An 18,781-nucleotide genomic window follows, 5' to 3' on the forward strand; every position below is an offset into this window, starting at 1 on the left:
TGATGACTGAAAGAAAAGGAGCACTCTGCTGTTTTTTCTTACTTACAGAACTTTGAAGGAGGGTTAAGATCCACACATGAGTCAGGGTCGGGTCTGAATCCTCCTTGTCAGTCTGACATGGTGGGGGTTCACATTATAATCATGTCATAGACATGGTAAATGGACTGTTTCTTATATACAACCATTCAGTAAAGCACTGTTTTTTGTTTTAAGTGCGTTCTGACATTCACACACTGCTTCAGAGAGCAACATGGGGTGGTATCTTGCCCAAAGATTTGGTATGCAGACTGGGATCAAACCACCAACCTTCCGGTAAGTAGGTGACCTGCCCTACCACTCACCCTGTGGGTGGGTGCAGAACTAACTGAAAATACCAAACAGTTAAATCTAAACAGGCTGAAAGGTGAAACTAAAAAAACTAACCCAAAAATGCTACCACATAATCAGCAACATTCATTGTACACTAACCATTAACTAAGGTACCCAGCACACACACTTAAAAGTTAAGAACAAGTGTCCCGTCCAATCCCCCACATAGTTTCAAAGGAGCCCAGTCTATCAGTCAGAGAATAAAAAGCATGCTCTACTCTCAGACGGGATGCCAACAGGCCCTTTAGACTTTGCACAACATCAGTCCAACCCTGACCTAGCATCTGGTTCTTCCTAGTCTTCCATATTGCCAGCTTAGCTGTGCCAGACAAAAAATTAATCAGAACCAAGGTCCGTCTTTTCTGCACTGAATACTTAGGGCCAAAGACAAACAAAGGTACGGAGAAAGTCTCCCCTAAAGATTCCACCCACTCCTGCAACAAAGAAAATAAACCCACTAGCCGCGGACAACAGACCACTAAGTGCTCCAGCGTCTCCCTTTCTGAACAAAAAGGACAACCCTCCCCAGTGCTTGGGTCCAGGTGGGCTCTGTGTCTGTTCGTGGCTATTGCTCCATGTATAATCCTCCACTGGAGGTCAGCCATCCGTTTCTCAACAGGAGGCTTATACAGGACACTCCACCTGCCTTTAGGGGTAGAAACCGAAGCAAAAAACTCAGTCCATTTTGACTCCCGGATTCCAACCAGAGAGTGGAAATTCAGCACCTTAACACAGCAGAAATAAAGCTGCTTCTTGCCACAAGAGCTGAAACTATCCAGCACTGGTGTCCCCAGGGAGAGAAGCATGCCACTCCCCTCAGGCTGCTCCTCAAAGGCAGGACTGACCATCAATGAAGGGAAAACATATTCGCTGTCATCAGCCCTTTGATCAGCTAGGACACGATCACCAGCAAAGTCTCTCAGTGATGGCGACAGAGATTGCCAAACTTCCTCCATAATTCTCTCCGGCACTCTGTAGGACTTAATGCCTGTGACACCACCAAGTGCACCCAGAGACATCCTTGTAAGATGACCCAGTTTGACAACGCCAGCCTCCACAAACTTGGTCCGTATTGTAGCAGAAGAAAATACAGTGCTGGGAAAAAAGTCATTAAAAAACAGTGGCTCCTCGAAAAGCCACATCCCAGGTCTGGGGTCAGGAGTACGTGCAACCTTCAGCGTCCGCCAGGCGTTCACCACCGAGCTGTAAAATGGCACAAGTCCAGACAGATCCACCTGATCCAACTTCAGAAGAAAGAGGTGTTTATCCAATCCAAGCCGGCCCGCTCTCCTAAGCAGCAACTGAGCAGAAGTCATCCAGCTGTGACCACAGCCATACAGCAGCCTCTGTGCCGTCTGCAGTCTAAAGGTTGCTGTTCTGCACAAAACATTTATCAGGCCTTGTCCCCCCTCCGCCACAGGAAGATACAGGCCCGCCGCACGAAGCCAATGCTGACCCGACCAGACAAACTTCACCAGAAGCCGCTGCACCTCTTCCAGAAGACCGCGTGGTGGCACTAAAACAAGCAATCTGTGCCATAAAAATGAGGCAACTAGATTGTTAGCTACTAGAACTCTACCCCTGTAGGACAGGTAGGGGAGCAACCGGTTCCATTTAGACAGCTTAGCCTCCACCTTTTCCCGCACTCCCTCCCAGTTCTGCTGCACAAAGTCATCACTCCCCAAGTAAACCCCAAGAGTTTTAATGCCCCTTTGACCCCAGCGAAGGTTCCCAGGAAGCTTGGGAATACTCGAGAAGTTCCACTGCCCCACCAAGCAGGCCTCACTCTTATCCCAATTAACCCTAGCTGAGGAAGCGTTTCCATACAAAACCAGACATTCCTGCAATTCCTGCACATCCCTTTGATCTGTAATAAAAACATTAACATCATCAGCATATGCTGACATAACGACAGGAGGGCTCTGAACCAGATCTGGCAAAGAGAAACCCTTCAACTTGCTTCTCAGTCTACAGAGAAAAGGCTCAATAGCAATGCTATAAAGCTGTCCAGAGATAGGGCAACCTTGTCTAATCCCTCTCCAAACCGGCACAGGACAACTCAACCCTCCTCCCACCTTCACAACACAGCAAGCATCGCTATACAACAGCTTCACCCAAGTCAGAAACCCCCACCCAACACCAAAGGTGTCATGGTCCTGGGCCATGTGGGCCCAGTATTCTTAGTTTTCGTGTATTTTTGTATTTTGTTCTTTATTTAGGCCATGCTTCCTGGGTTGATCTGTTACATTGTTCCTTATGTGTTTTCCCTTCGTGACTCTTACCCCCTGTGTGCCCCTCTGTGTATTTATGAGCCCTCGTCTCTCTTTGTGCTTTATTCTATGTTTTCCCCAGCCCGTTATGTCTGCGTTCTCCCCGTGCTCTCTCTCCTCCTGTTTGAACCTCTGTGTACTTCCTGCTTTACTTTGCCCATCTCCCATCAGTGTTACGTTCACTCCTGCCGTGTCTTGTTATGATTATCAGTGTCACCTGTGTTCCCCGTGTGCATCCACTTCCCCTGATCATCCCTCATGTGTATTTAGTCTCTGTGTTTCGTACAGTCTGTGTCGCGTCGTCTGTGTTCTCACCTCCATGTTTTCACGGTCAGTCCTTGCAGTGATCATCATAGTCTGAGTTTTCTTAGTTTGTCGCAGTATTAGTTTTCCCAGTTTAGTTATAGTCTAGTCACGCCATCCCTGCTTTGTTTGTGCACTTTGTCTTCAGCCATAATAAAGGCTCGCTTTCTGTTAAGTCCACTCCCGTCTACTAACTTGTGTATGCACCTGGGTCCATCACACACACCACCGCACGGCCTGTCTCTGCAGACCGTGACAAAAGGTCTTCAAGGTGGAAAAAAGAAAATCATGGTCCACACGGTCAAATGCCTTCTCCTGATCAATAGAAACGATGCCAACTTTAGCATTGTACACTTTGCAAATATCAAACACATCTCTCATTAAAAATAAGTTATCAATCACAGACTGATCCAGAATACAGTAAGATTGATCCAAACCAATCAGTAGTTCAATGACCATTTTCAGTCTGTTCGATAAAACCCTGGAAAGAATCTTGTAGTCCGCACATAAAAGGGCCACTGGTCTCCAGTTTTTAAGAAGGGTTAAATCTCCCTTCTTTGGTATGAGAGAGATAACTGCATGCCTGCAGGAAGCTGGAAGTATCCCTTCTATAAAACATTCCTTAAACACGTCCAGTAGGTCCCGACCCAGAAGACTCCAGAAGTGCTTAAAAAAGTCTGATGGTAAACCATCTATTCCTGGAGCTTTGCCTAAAGCCATCTGAGACACCGCCGCAGACAGCTCATCCAAGGTCATATCCCTGTTCAAAACGTCCCGATCCCCTGGGCACAGCTGAGGAAGCCTCTGCAGAAGATCCAAAGCAGAGTCCACATCGCAGCTATCCGCACTAAACAAGGCAAGGCAAGGCAAGGCAAGTTTATTTGTATAGCACAATTCAACAACAAGGTGATTCAAAGTGCTTTACAGAGACATTAGAAACAAGAACAAATAAAAAGCATGATTTAAAATTGATTAAAACAAGCAAATAAACTAACTAACTAATTAACAAACAAACAAAACAGTATATAAAATCAAAACAGATAAAATCAGAACAGTAGATAAAATCAGTAGTTAAATGTAAGTTTTGAAATTTAAGCTTAAAGTGTGGATTTGGTGCTTTATTCAAATGCAGCTGAGAACAGGTGAGTCTTCAACCTGGATTTAAATAAACTGAGTGTTTCAGCTGATCTGAGGCTTTCTGGGAGTTTGTTCCAGATATAAGGAGCATAAAAGCTGAATGCAGCTTCTCCGTGTCTGGTTCTGACTCTGGGAACTGATAAAAGACCGGATCCAGATGACCTGAGGGATCTGGATGGTTCATACTGGGTCAGGAGGTCATTGATGTATTTTGGTCCTAAACCATTCAGAGCTTTATAGACCAGCATCAGAACTTTAAAGTCTATCCTCTGACGGACAGGCAGCCAGTGTAAGGACCTCAGAGCTGGACTGATGTGGTCCACTTTTTTGGTCTTAGTGAGGACTCGAGCAGCAGAGTTCTGAATGAGCTGTAGTTGTCTGACTGATTTTTTAGGTAGACCTGTAAAGATGCTGTTACAGTAATCAAGCCTACTAAAGATGAATGCATGGACTAGTTTTTCCAGGTCCTGTTGAGACATCAGATCTTTTATCCTTGATATATTCTTGAGGTGATAGTAAGCTGACTTTGTTATTGTCTTAATGTGTTTTTCTAAGTTTAGGTCTGCATCCATCACTACACCCAAATTTCTCGCCTGGTTTGTGGTTTTTAGATGTATAGATTGAAGTTCTCTGGTGACCTGTAATCGTTTTTCTTTGGCGCCAAAGACTATTACCTCAGTTTTGTTTTTGTTTAGCTGGAGAAAATTGTGGCACAACCAGTCATTGATTTCCTCAATGCATTTACCAAGAGCCTGTACAGGGCCTCGGTCTCCTGGTGACATTGTGATATATATTTGTGTGTCATCTGCAAGTCCGTGTAAAAGGCCACTGCATGCCTTCTCATCTCAGCCAGATCCGTGGTCACCTTTCCATCCGAAAGCTGAAGACACACCATTTGCTTTCTGTGAACCACAGACTTCCCCAAATTAAAGAAAAATGTGGTTGGAGCATCCATGTCCTGGAGCCTGGCGAAACGTGCTCGAACCAAAGCTCCTTTAGCTCCCTCATGTAAAAAATGGTTAAGCTCTTGCCTTTTAGAATGTAGACAATCATTATTCTGCTGACCTAACTGTCAACCAGACACATTCTCCATATGTGTTATCTCTTTTTCAAGGTCCTGCACAGTTCTCATGATATTGGCTGTTAAAAAGAAAACTAGATCGCTGACAAAATACATGAATTTGGGACTTTTCTACCTCCCACCATTGAGTAAGGGAATCAAAATCAGCCTTTCTTGATCTCCAGTAATCCCAAAAAACTAAAATTGTCACAGAATATCGATCATGCAAAATTTTTATATTAAACCGCCAAAAAGATTTGGAATTGCTGGTGGTAGATAGAAACGGGTCCATTAAAGCTAAGCGATGATCTGTAAAAACAACAGGAAAACACTGATGGTTAAAAATTCGAGCAGTAAATGAAACAGACACATAAAACCTGTCTAATCTCGCTGCACTAATCCTGCCATCAGTCACTTTCACCCAGGTATACTGCCTGGATGAGGGATGCTTCATCCGCCACGCATCAACCAAATTAATTTTCCGTAGGACATCTGATAAAGCAGAAGATGACTGAAGATGCGGCTCCGCCCCAGTCCTGTCCAAAGTAAAGTCAAGACAACAATTCCAGTCCCCACCCAACACAATACAGTCCCCTTAAGCAGCACCACTTAATTTTCCTTTTAATGTTTTAAACAAAATCTCACGTTTAGACCCTAAGGTTGGTGCATAGACAATAACAAAAGTAAAACTAAAACCTTCAATTTCAGCCTTCACCAAAAGGACTCTGCCCTTTACCATCTCTATGCTGAAAATATTTCCATTTAGAGAAGGAGAAAATAAAACAGCAACTCCTGCGCTAAAATTTGTCCCATGGCTAAGAAACTTCTGCCCTCCCCACCACAGATCCCAGTCTATTTCATTTAAACTGTCAGTATGTGTTTCTTGGAGAAAGACTATATCTAGTCTCTTCTGTTTGATCACCTCAGCTAATAAGGCTCTTTGATTTGCATCCCTGCACCCATTCACATTCCAGGAGGCCGCCCTCACTAAGAACTGAGTGAAGTATGCGAGTTAATCTAAAGGATGATGTTGTTTCTCCATAGCAGAGCCACATCAGCTACGTCTGCCACCAAATGTTTAATCAGTGATGCACCAGTCAAACTTTCTAAACACCAGACCGAGCCCTTCTCAGGTCTCTTTCACTTCACCTCATCGTGCTTTCCATCAGGGCCGAGGCAAATGGTAGAGTGCGTCTCCAATTCCTGGAAAGCACAACAGTTCTGAAGATGTCACAGGAACCAGTGTTGTAGAATCTGCCGTCTGCCATCAGAACAGTTGAAGGTTTTCTTCAGACTGGTTTATTTTGTACTTGTGTGATAAAGGTCTCAGATCTCAGACATAAACTCTGTGTGATCTGTACGCACGTAGCAGCTATCACTGTCTAACCTATGAACAAATTCAAAAACGGTATCAAAATTAAAATAAGTATTAATCATCTATTGAAGTAAATTTGGCTTCATACTTTTACAATTTAGCTGAAAAGTAAACATGTTATGGTGGAGGAAAGTTCCCCAGCCCTGTTTTAAAGGTTGGTTTAGTGCTTCAGCCTCTATCCATTTTCTGTGGGATTCTTGTGTTTTATGTCCAGTGGCAGTGATTAGACACATAATGCTGGTGCAGACATTGAAACAGTTTGTCAGAAGGTGTCTGTCTTTGGCAGCATGTTTTTATTTATTTATTTTTTTCACAATGATCGTTAACAGCTCGCTGTGTTCGTTGTAGCTTAAAAAGGGGCCACCGGTGCCTCCTCCACCAAAGGTCACACCAACCAAGGAGGTGGCAGAGGAACAGATCATCGACCTCTTTGGTGGAGAATTTTTACCTGCTCCTTCGCCATCACAGGTATGAGTCCATGTGAATAATGACGGCAGATGTCGTGTGGGTGACAGACTTGCTTACTTGTTTTTGCACTGTCATCTGCAGCCCAATGAACGGCCCGGCGAATCTCTTCTTGATCTGGACTTTGATGCTTTTCAACCAGATGAAAGCGTTTCACCAGTACCACAGGTTCCCTTTATTACCCGAAAGCATCCACACATACACCTGAAAACCATAGCAGTGCACAGGTCTTATTTCTGACATCTCGGCAGGAGCGATTGAGAGCTGAGTCTTCACTTACTGTAATGATGACAATGGGAAGCAAACTGATAAATAATTCACCTGCTATCAGCTAACAGACTAGAAGACAGGTGGCGTTTCAGCTGCTGACACACCTGTTAGTAGCTCTTTGGTCCTTAATTCTCAGATTAGATTTTTATATTTCTTCTTGTTGTAGTAAAAATTACTTCTGAAGATAAGCAGTTTTATATGGATTTTCTTAAACTGTAATATATTTGACAAATCAAACAGTCCAAACATTGTTCCTTTCTTCTTGCCAGTACCTCACAAACTGTGTTAGTTATTCAGTATTTTTGCTCCTTTCAGACTGCTGTACCATGGGACATGTGGTCGGTGAGTAACTAACCCTAACCCAACTACTTCTTATTCTACAGCTTGATTTAATGAGAAAACGATCAAGTAAATCTATAAATCCAGATTGCAGTGGTAAATTCAGTTTTATCCCCTTTTTAAGGCAAATACTCAAGCTGCTCAGCCTGTAAGTAAACTCGCATAGTTCACTCTGTAATACATCATTTATTAATAAAGTTATTCACTCCATCAGATGGTCTTGTTAATCCAGTATAGTCTGCACAAAGTCAACGCTGGTCAACAAATGGATCTTTCTGGGTCAGTTTTTCTTTCTTTGGAAATGTAAATCATTATTTTACTCAGTCGTGTTATCGCTGAAGAGCTGTTGCCACATATTTACAATTTCCACAGTTTAAAAAAACATTATCAAAAAGAGGAGCTGGAGCAGTTAGTTAAATTCAGGAAGCCCCACAAAATTTATTCTGTACATCTGGATGCATCGTTCCAAAATACCGTGTCCAGAAGAACAGAATACATTTTCTGGGCTTTCCTGACATAGATAATTGAGCATTTATCAAGACCAAGACTTATGGGAGATTTCCCCAAGGCTGGTTGTCTTACCCCTGTTTAGTTTAAGACAAAAATATATTAACCACTTATACACCAAAACACAGCATAGGTTCTCGGAAGCTGTAATCTTATAGTGTTTACATGTGTAGTGGTACTAGTAGTATAACCTTTTTAAAATTAGTTTGGGGGAAAAAATCATATAACTGGTTTAAATTAAAACCCCATCATCTCATATTTAACTTTCTCTAAAATGGATTCATTCATGTTGTGAATTTTAGGTGTGTGGATTAAAAAAGAAACAACACAAACAAACACATACCTAGAACCACCGACTAATTCATTTTGACCCCAAAGAAATTAATGCACAACAGTTGCAGCATGCCTGGTTGCCAAGCAACACTCTTTATTTGCACATGAAGACTGTTTGACATGAAGACTGCTGTATCAGAACAGCTGAGACATGGTGTCTCTTTCAGACCCCAAAATATGCCACTCCAAAAATTGGTCCACCCCAGGGATTGGGTCCCCTGACACAAACAGAGTAACATAGTGTACGCTGTTAAGTACCAGGAGGATTGCCAGGATTTATACATCGGGGAAACCAAACAACCTCTGGCGAAGCGGATGGCACAACACAGAAGAGCTACCTTGTCAGGCCAGGACTCTGCAGTCTATTTACACCTACAGGCCAGTGGACACTCTTTCAATGATGAGGATGTAACATCCTGGACAGGGAGGAATGTTGGCTTGAGGGTGGAGTCAAGGAGGCTATTTACGTGAAAAGGGAAAGACCATCTCTGAATCGAGGAAGTGAATGGCATGTCATGGCCATTGACCAAAGGTCATGACAATTTGTATGTTGTTAACGCCATAACCACATTAACGTGGCAAATCCCTGTTAGCGAGTTATCGCGGATCGGCCCGTGCGTGGGGCTGCACGGCGTCAACGCGTTATTGTGGTTAGATCATTAATGTGTTGATAGTGACTATACACAGTGCAGGTAGAACACAGTTTCCCCCTCCTGAGTCACCTGACGATTTGCCAGAATCTCTCTGAAAGTCTTTTTCCATGGCCTCTCCAAACTCCTGCTACACAAGTTTTTGCTTCTTCCACTGCCTGAGCTGCATTACGCTTGGCCTGGTACGTATCAGCTGCCACAAATTCCACAGGCTAACTGAGCCCGATAGGATTCCTTTTGCAGCCTGGTGGCTCCCTTCATCTCTGGTGTCTACAATTTGGTTTGGGGGTTACCACCATGACAGGCACCAACCACGTTGTGGCCACAGCTCAGTGCAGTGGCTTTGGCAATGGAGGTGCTGAACATGGTCCATTCAGACTCAATGTCCCCAGTCTCCTTCAGAATACTGCCGGAGGTATATGTCGAAGATCTCACGGGCCTGGGCCTCTGCAAGGCGTTCACTCACTATATGAGTTTGTCTAGCGTCCTCCCCTGCCGCCTGATTGAACTCACTACCAGGTGGTGATCAGTTGATGGCTCAGCAGCTCTCTTTACCAAAGTGTCCAGAACATATGGCCTTAGGTCTAATAATACGATTACAAAATTGATCATCGACCTGCAGCCAAGAGTGCCCTGGTGCCTGGTGCACTTATGGATACCTTCACTTTGTTTGTTATGGACAAGCTGTGATTTGCACAGAAGTTCAACATCAAAAATACCACTCAGGTTCAGATCCAGGAGGCCGTTCCTCCCGATCTAGAGTCATTTCTTTATCCAGAGTTGCACTAACTCAGGCTTCTTTCAAGACAGATGTGACATGTCCCAACTGCTAGTCTTGGTAGCTGAGGATTGGTCAGACAGGGCCTCCGCTACTGGCTGCAGCCTGACACCCAGCTCCTACGGCACTTCCTGCAGTTGGTGGGCCTACAAGAGGACGGGCCCATGTCCCTTTTGTCGGGTTGTGCCCCGCCAGGCCCCATGAACTAAGGCCCAGCCACCAGACCCTTGCCCTCAGGCACCATCCAAAGGCCTGCCTTCAGGGTGAGACCCCAGTAACCCTATCCAGGGCAGGGTAAACTGTTCCCTTAATGGTATACTACCATTGGGGCCCTGCAAGGGGACATAAGCCCACCTGACAAAATAACCCCTAGGATCCCTGGGACACACAAACCCTTCCACCATGATAAGGTAGCGATTCATGGAGGGGAAACAAATTAGGCATAATATCAGAAAGTATATTTAAAAAGAAAGCTCTTGAAAGAGCCATGTTGGGTGTTTTGAAGCTTTTCCTAATGGCATGTAAATCAATTCCTGGAATCAGATACATTTCTAAAAGGTATATAAAAGGAAAGATGGGAAAAGGGAGGATATTCTAAAGTTAACCAGAAACTTGGGAAAAAATATCAATACCAGTGGAAAAGTACCTCCTCTTTTTCCTTCAGAGAGTTTGGATGGGAGAACTTTTCAGAGCTTCAGTGCAATGTAGGTTTCTCCACGGGGAACTAACTTGCTGGAGATCCTGAGGTGAAAAGCATAGAAACCACTTCCATATTTTCTGGTCTTGCCCACAAATCAGCACATACACAAGACATTAGAAAAAAACATTTAAAGTAACAATTCTGTTATCATTTGATACCCTGTACTTAGTTTCCAAATTTCCAACTCTGGAGGGTGATAAGAAGTATTTGTTAGTAGCCGGTAAGAAAGCACTCAACAGGAAGTAACTAATTAAATCTCCCCTTCAACTGAAGTCTGGGTTGATGTGATTTACAATATTTATGTGATGTGAGAAGCTGACTCTTATTTTGAGACAGGAGTTGGAAAAAAAATCACACTCATCTGGAAACCCTGAACTCACTACACCAGATCCTCTAAGATTTGAATTTTAATAAATAAATAAATTTATTAAAATGAACAGATAATTTTCTTATCTCGAGTAAAATGCTAGTCACTATTCTCCACTGGTTTATTAGTTTTGTTTTCGTCTTTCCTTCTCTGTTTTGTTACGCTAATGATAATTATGGACCAAAAGTGCATTCAACTCAATTGTAACACTTATATTTTCTGAAAGAAAACTTGAATAACACACATCTATCTATCTCCTAGACTTCAGGAAACACAGCCTGCCTCTCCATATCAATGTCACTGGGGTGAAAAGAGCTTATGGCCACACATTCCTTGACATTCACATGTCATGGACCCCTGAGGTGGATGTAAATGCCACAGTGACAATGGGCCAAGCAGTGGCATTATTTCTTCAGGGTGTTTAGGAAGGAACCGGCTGCTTCATCACTAAAGCCTACAGAGGACTGGTGGAGAGCGTTGTCATTACTAGCGCCATTGTATGTTATGAAAAACACCACTCAAGCATAGAAGGCTCTCAAGAGAGTCATAAAGGCTACAGAGAGAATTATAAGAGCTAATCCTCCATCAATTGACTCAACATACACACAACTCTGCAAGAAAAGAGCCCAAAACATCATCAGAGACAGTTATCATCAGGGGTCACACGTCCTCAGACCAAAACAATCATGGATCGCATGCAGCTCGAGATGCAGGAGAGTGGACGTGCTGATCACGAGACGCTCTCACAACTGCTTCTTTCCTACTACAGTCAGACTGATGGCAAAAACTAAATAAGGACTAACACAAAATCTAAGTTACTCAGTGTGATATATATTTCAATGTGCAAACCCTGTGAAAATGGTCAGGTACAAGGCACTAGAATAAAAATGCAGCAGCTAATGTCTAATGGGACTATGGGTCAGAGTCCCATTGAAATTAAAGTTATGGCTATATCTGCATTCATTAAAAAAATAATCATCTACTTTACATCTAAGATGACTGCTGAGTTGTACACGTTGCTTCTTCAGGGACCTGACCGATTCTATAGACTACAGTCAAATGAAGGCAAAATGCCCCCCAAAAGTCCAACAGTTTGACTAGAAGGTTTCTAATCTAGTGGTTTTTTTTTCTTTGATTGTTTATTTTAAAACTTCCCCTTGAAGTTACATTGAAGCAGTGCAGGTGCTTCAATCAGAAAACTGAAACAGTTTGATCAGCTGTGACTGGTCATCTTTGTGCAGACGACACTGTATTCTCATTTCCTTCCATGAAACCACATGTCTGCCTGATAACATGCTGTGTTGCACAACCTTGTACTGAGGTTAGACTGGGGAGGGGCAAACTTTAATTCATCATTCGCTACCTGTCCAAGCAGGCTGCAGATACCGGCTTTGTCGCTGACTGGTCTGCTGATTTTGGTTCAGTGTCAGCCAACGGAGAAGATGCTTCAGGAGCTGAGGAACCTGCTATCCCTGGAGGTCCGACTGTGGGGCAGGAAGGGGCACAAGAAGGGGTGCAGGGTGAGACTCGGGGCTGGCCCCAGGGAGAAGGGATTCAGCCAGGTGGAGAATCAACAGCAATCACCCGGGACAGTGAAATCACACCAGCTGAAGATGAGGTTAGCTGCTGGGAATCTCAACCTAACTCCAACCTTCATTCCTCCCTGTGCTGTGGAGAGGATGATAGTACAGGGCAGGCAGATTCAGGGGCAGATGAATTAAGGAAGGAAGATCGCAGAAAGTCTACCCCGGGACTTATATTCACCAATGAGTACGGTGAACAAATTGAGGAAATTGCAGAGGACAGAGGAGACAAATGGTCCAGGTCTCCTGAAGGGTCAGGATCTGAATATGAAACTGCTGAGGAGTGGGGTGATGGTGGTCAGGGAGGAGGCTGGGCAAGTGCTGATGATGAGCTTTCATATGATGATCGAACCCAAGAGAAGAGCCAGAAGGTTCAGGCAGGTGGAGCTGTCCCAGGAGATTGTCCTCAAACAAGAGAAGTTGTTTCCGATTGTTCTAGTATTGCAGCCAAAAGAAACAGAAATAATTCATCCGAAGCAGTGCCAGAGAGACCAGATGTTTATCAAGATCACTGTGAAACTGAAGGAGAAACAGATGAAAGAGTTTATTTCTCTGAAACACAGGGAGGTGCGTTTGATTTTGATCTTATCTCAGAAAAACAGGGAGGAGGTGCGTTTGATTCCGATCTACTTGCAGAAACTTGTGGAGGAGGTGCGTTTGATTCCGATCCTTTTGCAGAAACACAGGGAGGAGGTGCATTTGATTCCGATCCTTTTGCAGAAACACACGGAGGAGGTGCGTTTGATTCAGATCTTATTGCGGAAACAAAGGGAGGAGGTGCGTTTGATTCCGATCCTTTTGCAATAACTCAGGGAGGAGGTGCGTTTGATTCTGATCCTTTTGAAGAAAAACTGGGAGGAGGTGCGTTTGATTCTGATCCTTTTGCAGAAACACAGGGAGGAGGTGCGTTTGATTCAGATCTTATTGCGGAAACAAAGGGAGGAGGTGCGTTTGATTCCGATCCTTTTGCAGAAACAAAGGGAGGGGGTGCGTGTGATTCAGATCTTATTGCGGAAACAAAGGGAGGAGGTGCGTTTGATTCCGATCCTTTTGCAATAACTCAGGGAGGAGGTGCGTTTGATTCTGATCCTTTTGAAGAAAAACTGGGAGGAGGTGCGTTTGATTCTGATCCTTTTGCAGAAACACAGGGAGGAGGTGCGTTTGATTCCGATCCTTTTGCAGAAACACAGGGAGGAGGTGCGTTTGATTCTGATCCTTCTGAAGAAAAACAGGGAGGAGGTGTGTTTGATTCAGATCCTTTTGCACAATCACATTGTGGAGACAAAATGGGTGGTTTTGAATTTGATCCATTTGCTGAGACTTCAAAGAAAGCTGAGGCTGTGTTAACTGGGGATAGAAAGAGTGGGTGGGATTTTTCCAACAGTTTCTCAGCCATCTCTTCAGGGACCGGGGCTCCTGCTTCCAGCAATACCTCCTGGCAGGAAGGTAGTGGCAGCAAAAATTCTGCATCCATCTGTGGAACAGCAGCAGCAGGAAATAAAGAAGTAAACAATCCCCGAATTCACAAAGAACCAGAAAATTCAGACATGTCCGAAGATGAGGCGGCAAACCGGAGATTTGGAAAGTTGTACCAAGAGCTAGATACAGAAAAGGAAGAGGTACTTGACTCCCTTCCTTTTGTAGTTGAATGGTAGATTAGAAAAGAATAGAAACAAATTTCAAACAGACCTTTCCTGTCTACCACCCTCCCAGAGACTGAGAAACAGTGAAAGTCCTAAAACCTGGACCTCAGCCTGAGCTCCTCCTGCCTCTCCTTTTGCTTGCCTCCATCTCTTACTATCCTCTGCTTGTTCATTCCATGTTTACACCCATTTCAAAACGAGTCCATCTTGTTATTAGATTGGTCTTACTTGAAGGCTTCTAATATTATTAATACTAACATATATCTCTGGAATTCAATTTAGGTGACCAATACATTTAATGGATTTTCACAGGTAATTTTATTCTAAGCTTAAAGTAATTGGATCCAAAACACTGAAATGATTCGAGTTGTTGTGATTAGTGTCTGGGTTTTGGTAGAAGATCGTTCTTACTAAGTCAACTGAAAGTTTGGGTTTCACCAATGATTCGCTCTAATTCATTGTCATTTTTACTATTTTCTCTAGTTTCTACAAACAATTTTCAGACTTAGAGTAGAACAACGTAAAAAGATTAGAAGCAGGAAGGGGTCAATGCAGAGTTCAGAGATCACTGCCAGAGACTAGTGACTTTGAAAGTAGATGGCGAACCCAACAGCTTACTTCCACAAAGCCAAGAAGCCTTTATTGTCCAAGTAATGTTAGTCTCCTCTCCAAGTGTCTCTGTTCTATGTCACAACAATGTTTGATGAGAGTGTTCTGCAGATGTACTGAAAGTAAAGCAACAGCACTCCTGCTACATTTGAATTTTTCAAACGTAGCTCCTTAAACCTGCATTTGAGTTAAATCTGGAGATGGTTGCTTTCTCCAAAGATTCTAACCATAGCATGTTAGAGAAGAAATCTGAGAAAACTTTCACGGGGGGAAATTCTCTATGTATGATAACTCTGTTGAAATCATGGATCTCACACTTTAAGTGGCCTCATAGGACCATAATTTTTGAAGGTGCAGTTGCAGAACTTTGATTGCATCTTATCCTACATCCCCATCTCTTAAATATTTCCCTTTTATTTGTGAATGCTAAAAAATGATGCAATTCTCAGTCAGTCAGTTGTGACTTGTTTTTCTCTTTTTATTAAACACATGCACTCTTAAGGATCCATCATTTTTCGCAGATTTTGATAAGATGGTGAGTTTTATAAACATTTGTGTAAACCCCCCCCCCCCCCATCTTCCATCTAACTAAGTATCTACACACCTATTTACAGTTCTGTGAAAAACTGAATCCACCTCATTTTTCAGCAGCAGTAACCTGCTGTGATGCTTTCTGTGGGACTTTCTCTGTCACTGTGAAGGAGTTTATGTCCACTCACTTATGCACAGCCTTCTGAAGGTCCAACCACAGCATCTCACTCAGGTTGAGCTCTGGACTCTGACCAAACCATCGTAGTTGCTCCATTCATTCCTGTTTCAGCCGTTCTGTTGGATGTTTGTGCTGCTGCTGATGGTCCGAGCTTCAGCTATGGGACAGACGGCCTCACACTGACTCTAGAACACTTAGACAAGAGTTCACGGTGCACTAAGATCATCGTCCCTCCTCCACCGTGCTGACAGCTGCTCTCAGGTGTTTTTGCTGATATGCTGGGTTTGATTTTGTGCGTTATGGACAAACATCTCCACTTTGGTCTTGTCTGTCTGAAGGATACTGCTCCAGGAGGCTTTCTTTTTAGACAGAAGAAGCCTTCCCCGGCAGTCCTGCATGCTCAGGCTTTTTTTTAGTCATACTGTCATGAAGTTTAAGTTTAAACCTGCAAACTGAAGAGTCTGAGATGGAGCTCTTGTATTTTTTTGGAGTTTCCCACAGTAAATGATAAATGGACTTGTAGTTGCATACTGCTTTTGTGCTTTAGCTGACCACTGCAGGCTTTTTGCTTACAAGCCGTATTCACCATAGCTGGACTGGCCATCGGGCATACCGGGCATTTGCCTGGTGGGCCGATGTTTTTTTTTAAAGTTTTTTTTTATGCTGGCCGATGTGTAAAAATAAGTCGGTTGTTTGGTGGTGGCTATGGCGGAGCTTCCACAGAGTCAGCAGGTGGATGAGAGAAAGGGGAGGCAGGAGGAGGAGAGACCCGAGGCGGCTGCCGGTCCGAGTGTCAGGTGAACTGAACTTCAGGTAAGAAGTTATCACTGCAGTGTATCTGGGTCAGATATAAACCAAGTTTAGGTGGAGTTTTTTTGCGCTGTGCTGACTTTTTACAGTCAGTTACAATAACTCGTACTGCGTACTAGCTAGCATGACGGAGTTTATATACAGCTGGGTGGGTGCTATGATGTTACTGATAAGGAATTGTATTTTACTCATAAGGTTAGTTAGTAGAGTTGCCAACCATCCCGTAAAAACGGAATCATCTCGTATTCAGAGAAAATATTACGTGTTTCGTGTTGAGCTGAAAAGGAACAGTTTGTCCCGGACTTCAGCTAGAATGGAAAAATGACACAAAGCTGGAGTTATTCTGTGTCTTCACGCTGTCAGCTGTTTCTTCTCTCATTCTCTCGCCCTCCCTCTCCTGTTGCTACTTCAATCATGAAACTGATCAATGATCAGCTGATCGTCTCTTTTTTTGTTTATCGCCCACTTTGCGCCAGAAAGAGGAAACCAGCGGATGTCGCGCTAAACAACAGCAGCACGTTTAAGCTTGATCAGCTGTTGTTAGAATTTATTTAATATTAGTTTCTAGTATCAGCTGATGTTTGCTGGAGCCACAGCTGTAAAGCTGCTGGTCATGATGTCGGTTTCGATATGTGGTGAGAGGGAAACATGAAGATGAAACCAGGAGATGAACAGGTGATGGAGAAACAGGTTTACCTTTTAGGTGACATGAATGAGTTGAAGGGAAGTTATGAGCTGTTTCTGAGAGACAAATAACACCAGGATCCTTTTTTAAGTAGCTGACAGCTGGTAACTGTGCAGGGGCGGATCTAGCAAAGCTTTGCCAGGGGGCCAGGTAGGGCATTAACAGGGAGAGGAGGACACAAAGAAGCACTTTCTTATTCTCATTTAAAATGTCTCACTTTAATATATAATGATCAGAATCTTAAAGACCAAAGTTTTTATCTGATCTAAAATGTATAGAAATCATACATATACCAACAAGACTGTACATCACTGTCACAACAGTGTTTGTTTTCATTCAAAGGCTTTATGGCTTTAATACCCGGTGGGCCGGTCTCTAGTCAAAATGCTCGGGCTGATTTTTTTTGTCCCAGTCCAGCCCTGTTATCCACCCACTCACACACACATTCATTAAAGTGGGTTTTTTGTTTGTTTGTTTGTTTGTTTTAAAAGCCAAAATCCCTTGTTAAACACTGTAATGCATGCATTGGAGGAAAATTCAGTATCTTGGCCAGGGATACTTTGACATTAAGGCTGAAATAGCTGTGGAATCGTCCATTGACCTCCAGACTGCTAGACAACCCACTGAACCACAGCCATCCTATGATCTAACGTTGGGGTGGGGTAAATTTGCTGTGATGTCCACGCCAGGGAAGATTGTGTCATTGTGTTAACATACACCAGAATGGTGCAAACCAGCAAATTTCCAGAAGATCTGCTCTTACAGAGGTGCTCACACTTGATAAGCAACCATAACTGGTGCATTTTCTTCAGCATCTGGCTGCTATGGAACCTCCTAATTCCTTAATTAAGGGTGTACTTAGTTTTTCACAGAGCTGCATATGTATGTACTTATCACCTACATAGGTAACTACGTACTTTTTTTTTTACATCATGTAAATATATGATATCAGTCCTGAGATGTATTTATTTCTGCCAGTAAAAAGTGTTAGACTGACCTAAAGCCTAACTTGTAATCATATAACTGTTTAAATGCTGGGAGCTCATATTATGAATTCTGTGGCGTTTAATGAACATCATACTAAATATTGTGAAATGAAGTGGGACATTTAAAGTTAAATGCCATCTTTCTCTGAAAAAGAATGAAGGAAACAGTGAATCAAATGACGCTCTGGAAGCTGCAGAGGCCCAAGCTGCAGGCTCAAGAGAGCCTGCAGCAGAAGACAAACCTCCATCTCTCACTACTGGAGGAGAGCAAGATGAGTGCCCACCTCTTTTTGCTGGAGAGGAACCTGTATCTTCAACTGCAGGAGCAGAGATGGAGGAACCTCCAGCTCCCCCTGCTGGTGAGGTGGAAGAATCTGGAGCTGCTCCAGCTGGTCAGGACGATACAGACACACATTCAGACAGCCTGAAGGAGGAAAAGCCTGCTGTGAGTGGATAACCTTGTAAAAATGCTGCCTTTTGTGATAACCTAATCATCATCTCATCAATATCATCACTGTGACCTCCATCTCATCGTATCATCATCATCACTGAATGAGAAAATCATTGAACTCCACACTGGAGATGTGTCAGTGTGGAAATCATTCTTCTGTTTTCAGCCTGTATCCAGTGCGCATGAAATGTCTTTTTGTGTAAGGATTTTAACCCTTTGCCCTTCTCATTTCATGCCAACAAACCCATACCCCAATCTTTACCCTACCCCATCCACTTTATGACACAAAATGAACTCAATCTCATAAAACACTGCTGCTTTTTGAAACAAAACAAAAACAAAAGCCTTTTCAATTAGCATCACTGAGTTTAAATCGTTATAT

The 18,781-nt window shown here is 43.3% G+C and overlaps 1 protein-coding gene across 11 annotated transcripts in view; it reads left to right on the forward strand.

The window, feature by feature from the left end:
* amph (amphiphysin) overlaps positions 1 to 18,781 on the forward strand; it is a 48,882-nt gene that overhangs the window by 25,930 nt on the left and 4,171 nt on the right. For 3 of the 11 annotated variants that reach the window (XM_086271662.1, XM_086271664.1, XM_086271668.1), the window contains 7 exons: positions 6,863 to 6,982; positions 7,064 to 7,147; positions 7,565 to 7,591; positions 7,713 to 7,736; positions 12,299 to 14,125; positions 15,261 to 15,293; positions 18,103 to 18,393. In XM_086271662.1, coding sequence (XP_086127788.1) covers positions 6,863 to 6,982; positions 7,064 to 7,147; positions 7,565 to 7,591; positions 7,713 to 7,736; positions 12,299 to 14,125; positions 15,261 to 15,293; positions 18,103 to 18,393 — 2,406 coding nt within the window. The remainder of the gene's footprint in view (positions 1 to 6,862; positions 6,983 to 7,063; positions 7,148 to 7,564; positions 7,592 to 7,712; positions 7,737 to 12,298; positions 14,126 to 15,260; positions 15,294 to 18,102; positions 18,394 to 18,781) is intronic. The other 8 variants (XM_086271665.1, XM_086271667.1, XM_086271671.1 and 5 more) reach the window with 6 other exon arrangements.

This window comes from Aulonocara sp. 'chitande type north' Nkhata Bay, linkage group LG18, assembly GCF_057382095.1.
Source record: "Aulonocara sp. 'chitande type north' Nkhata Bay isolate Kocher_YH1m ecotype deep benthic linkage group LG18, A_spYH_male_GT1.1, whole genome shotgun sequence".
Taxonomy (NCBI): Eukaryota; Metazoa; Chordata; class Actinopteri; order Cichliformes; family Cichlidae; genus Aulonocara; species Aulonocara sp. 'chitande type north' Nkhata Bay.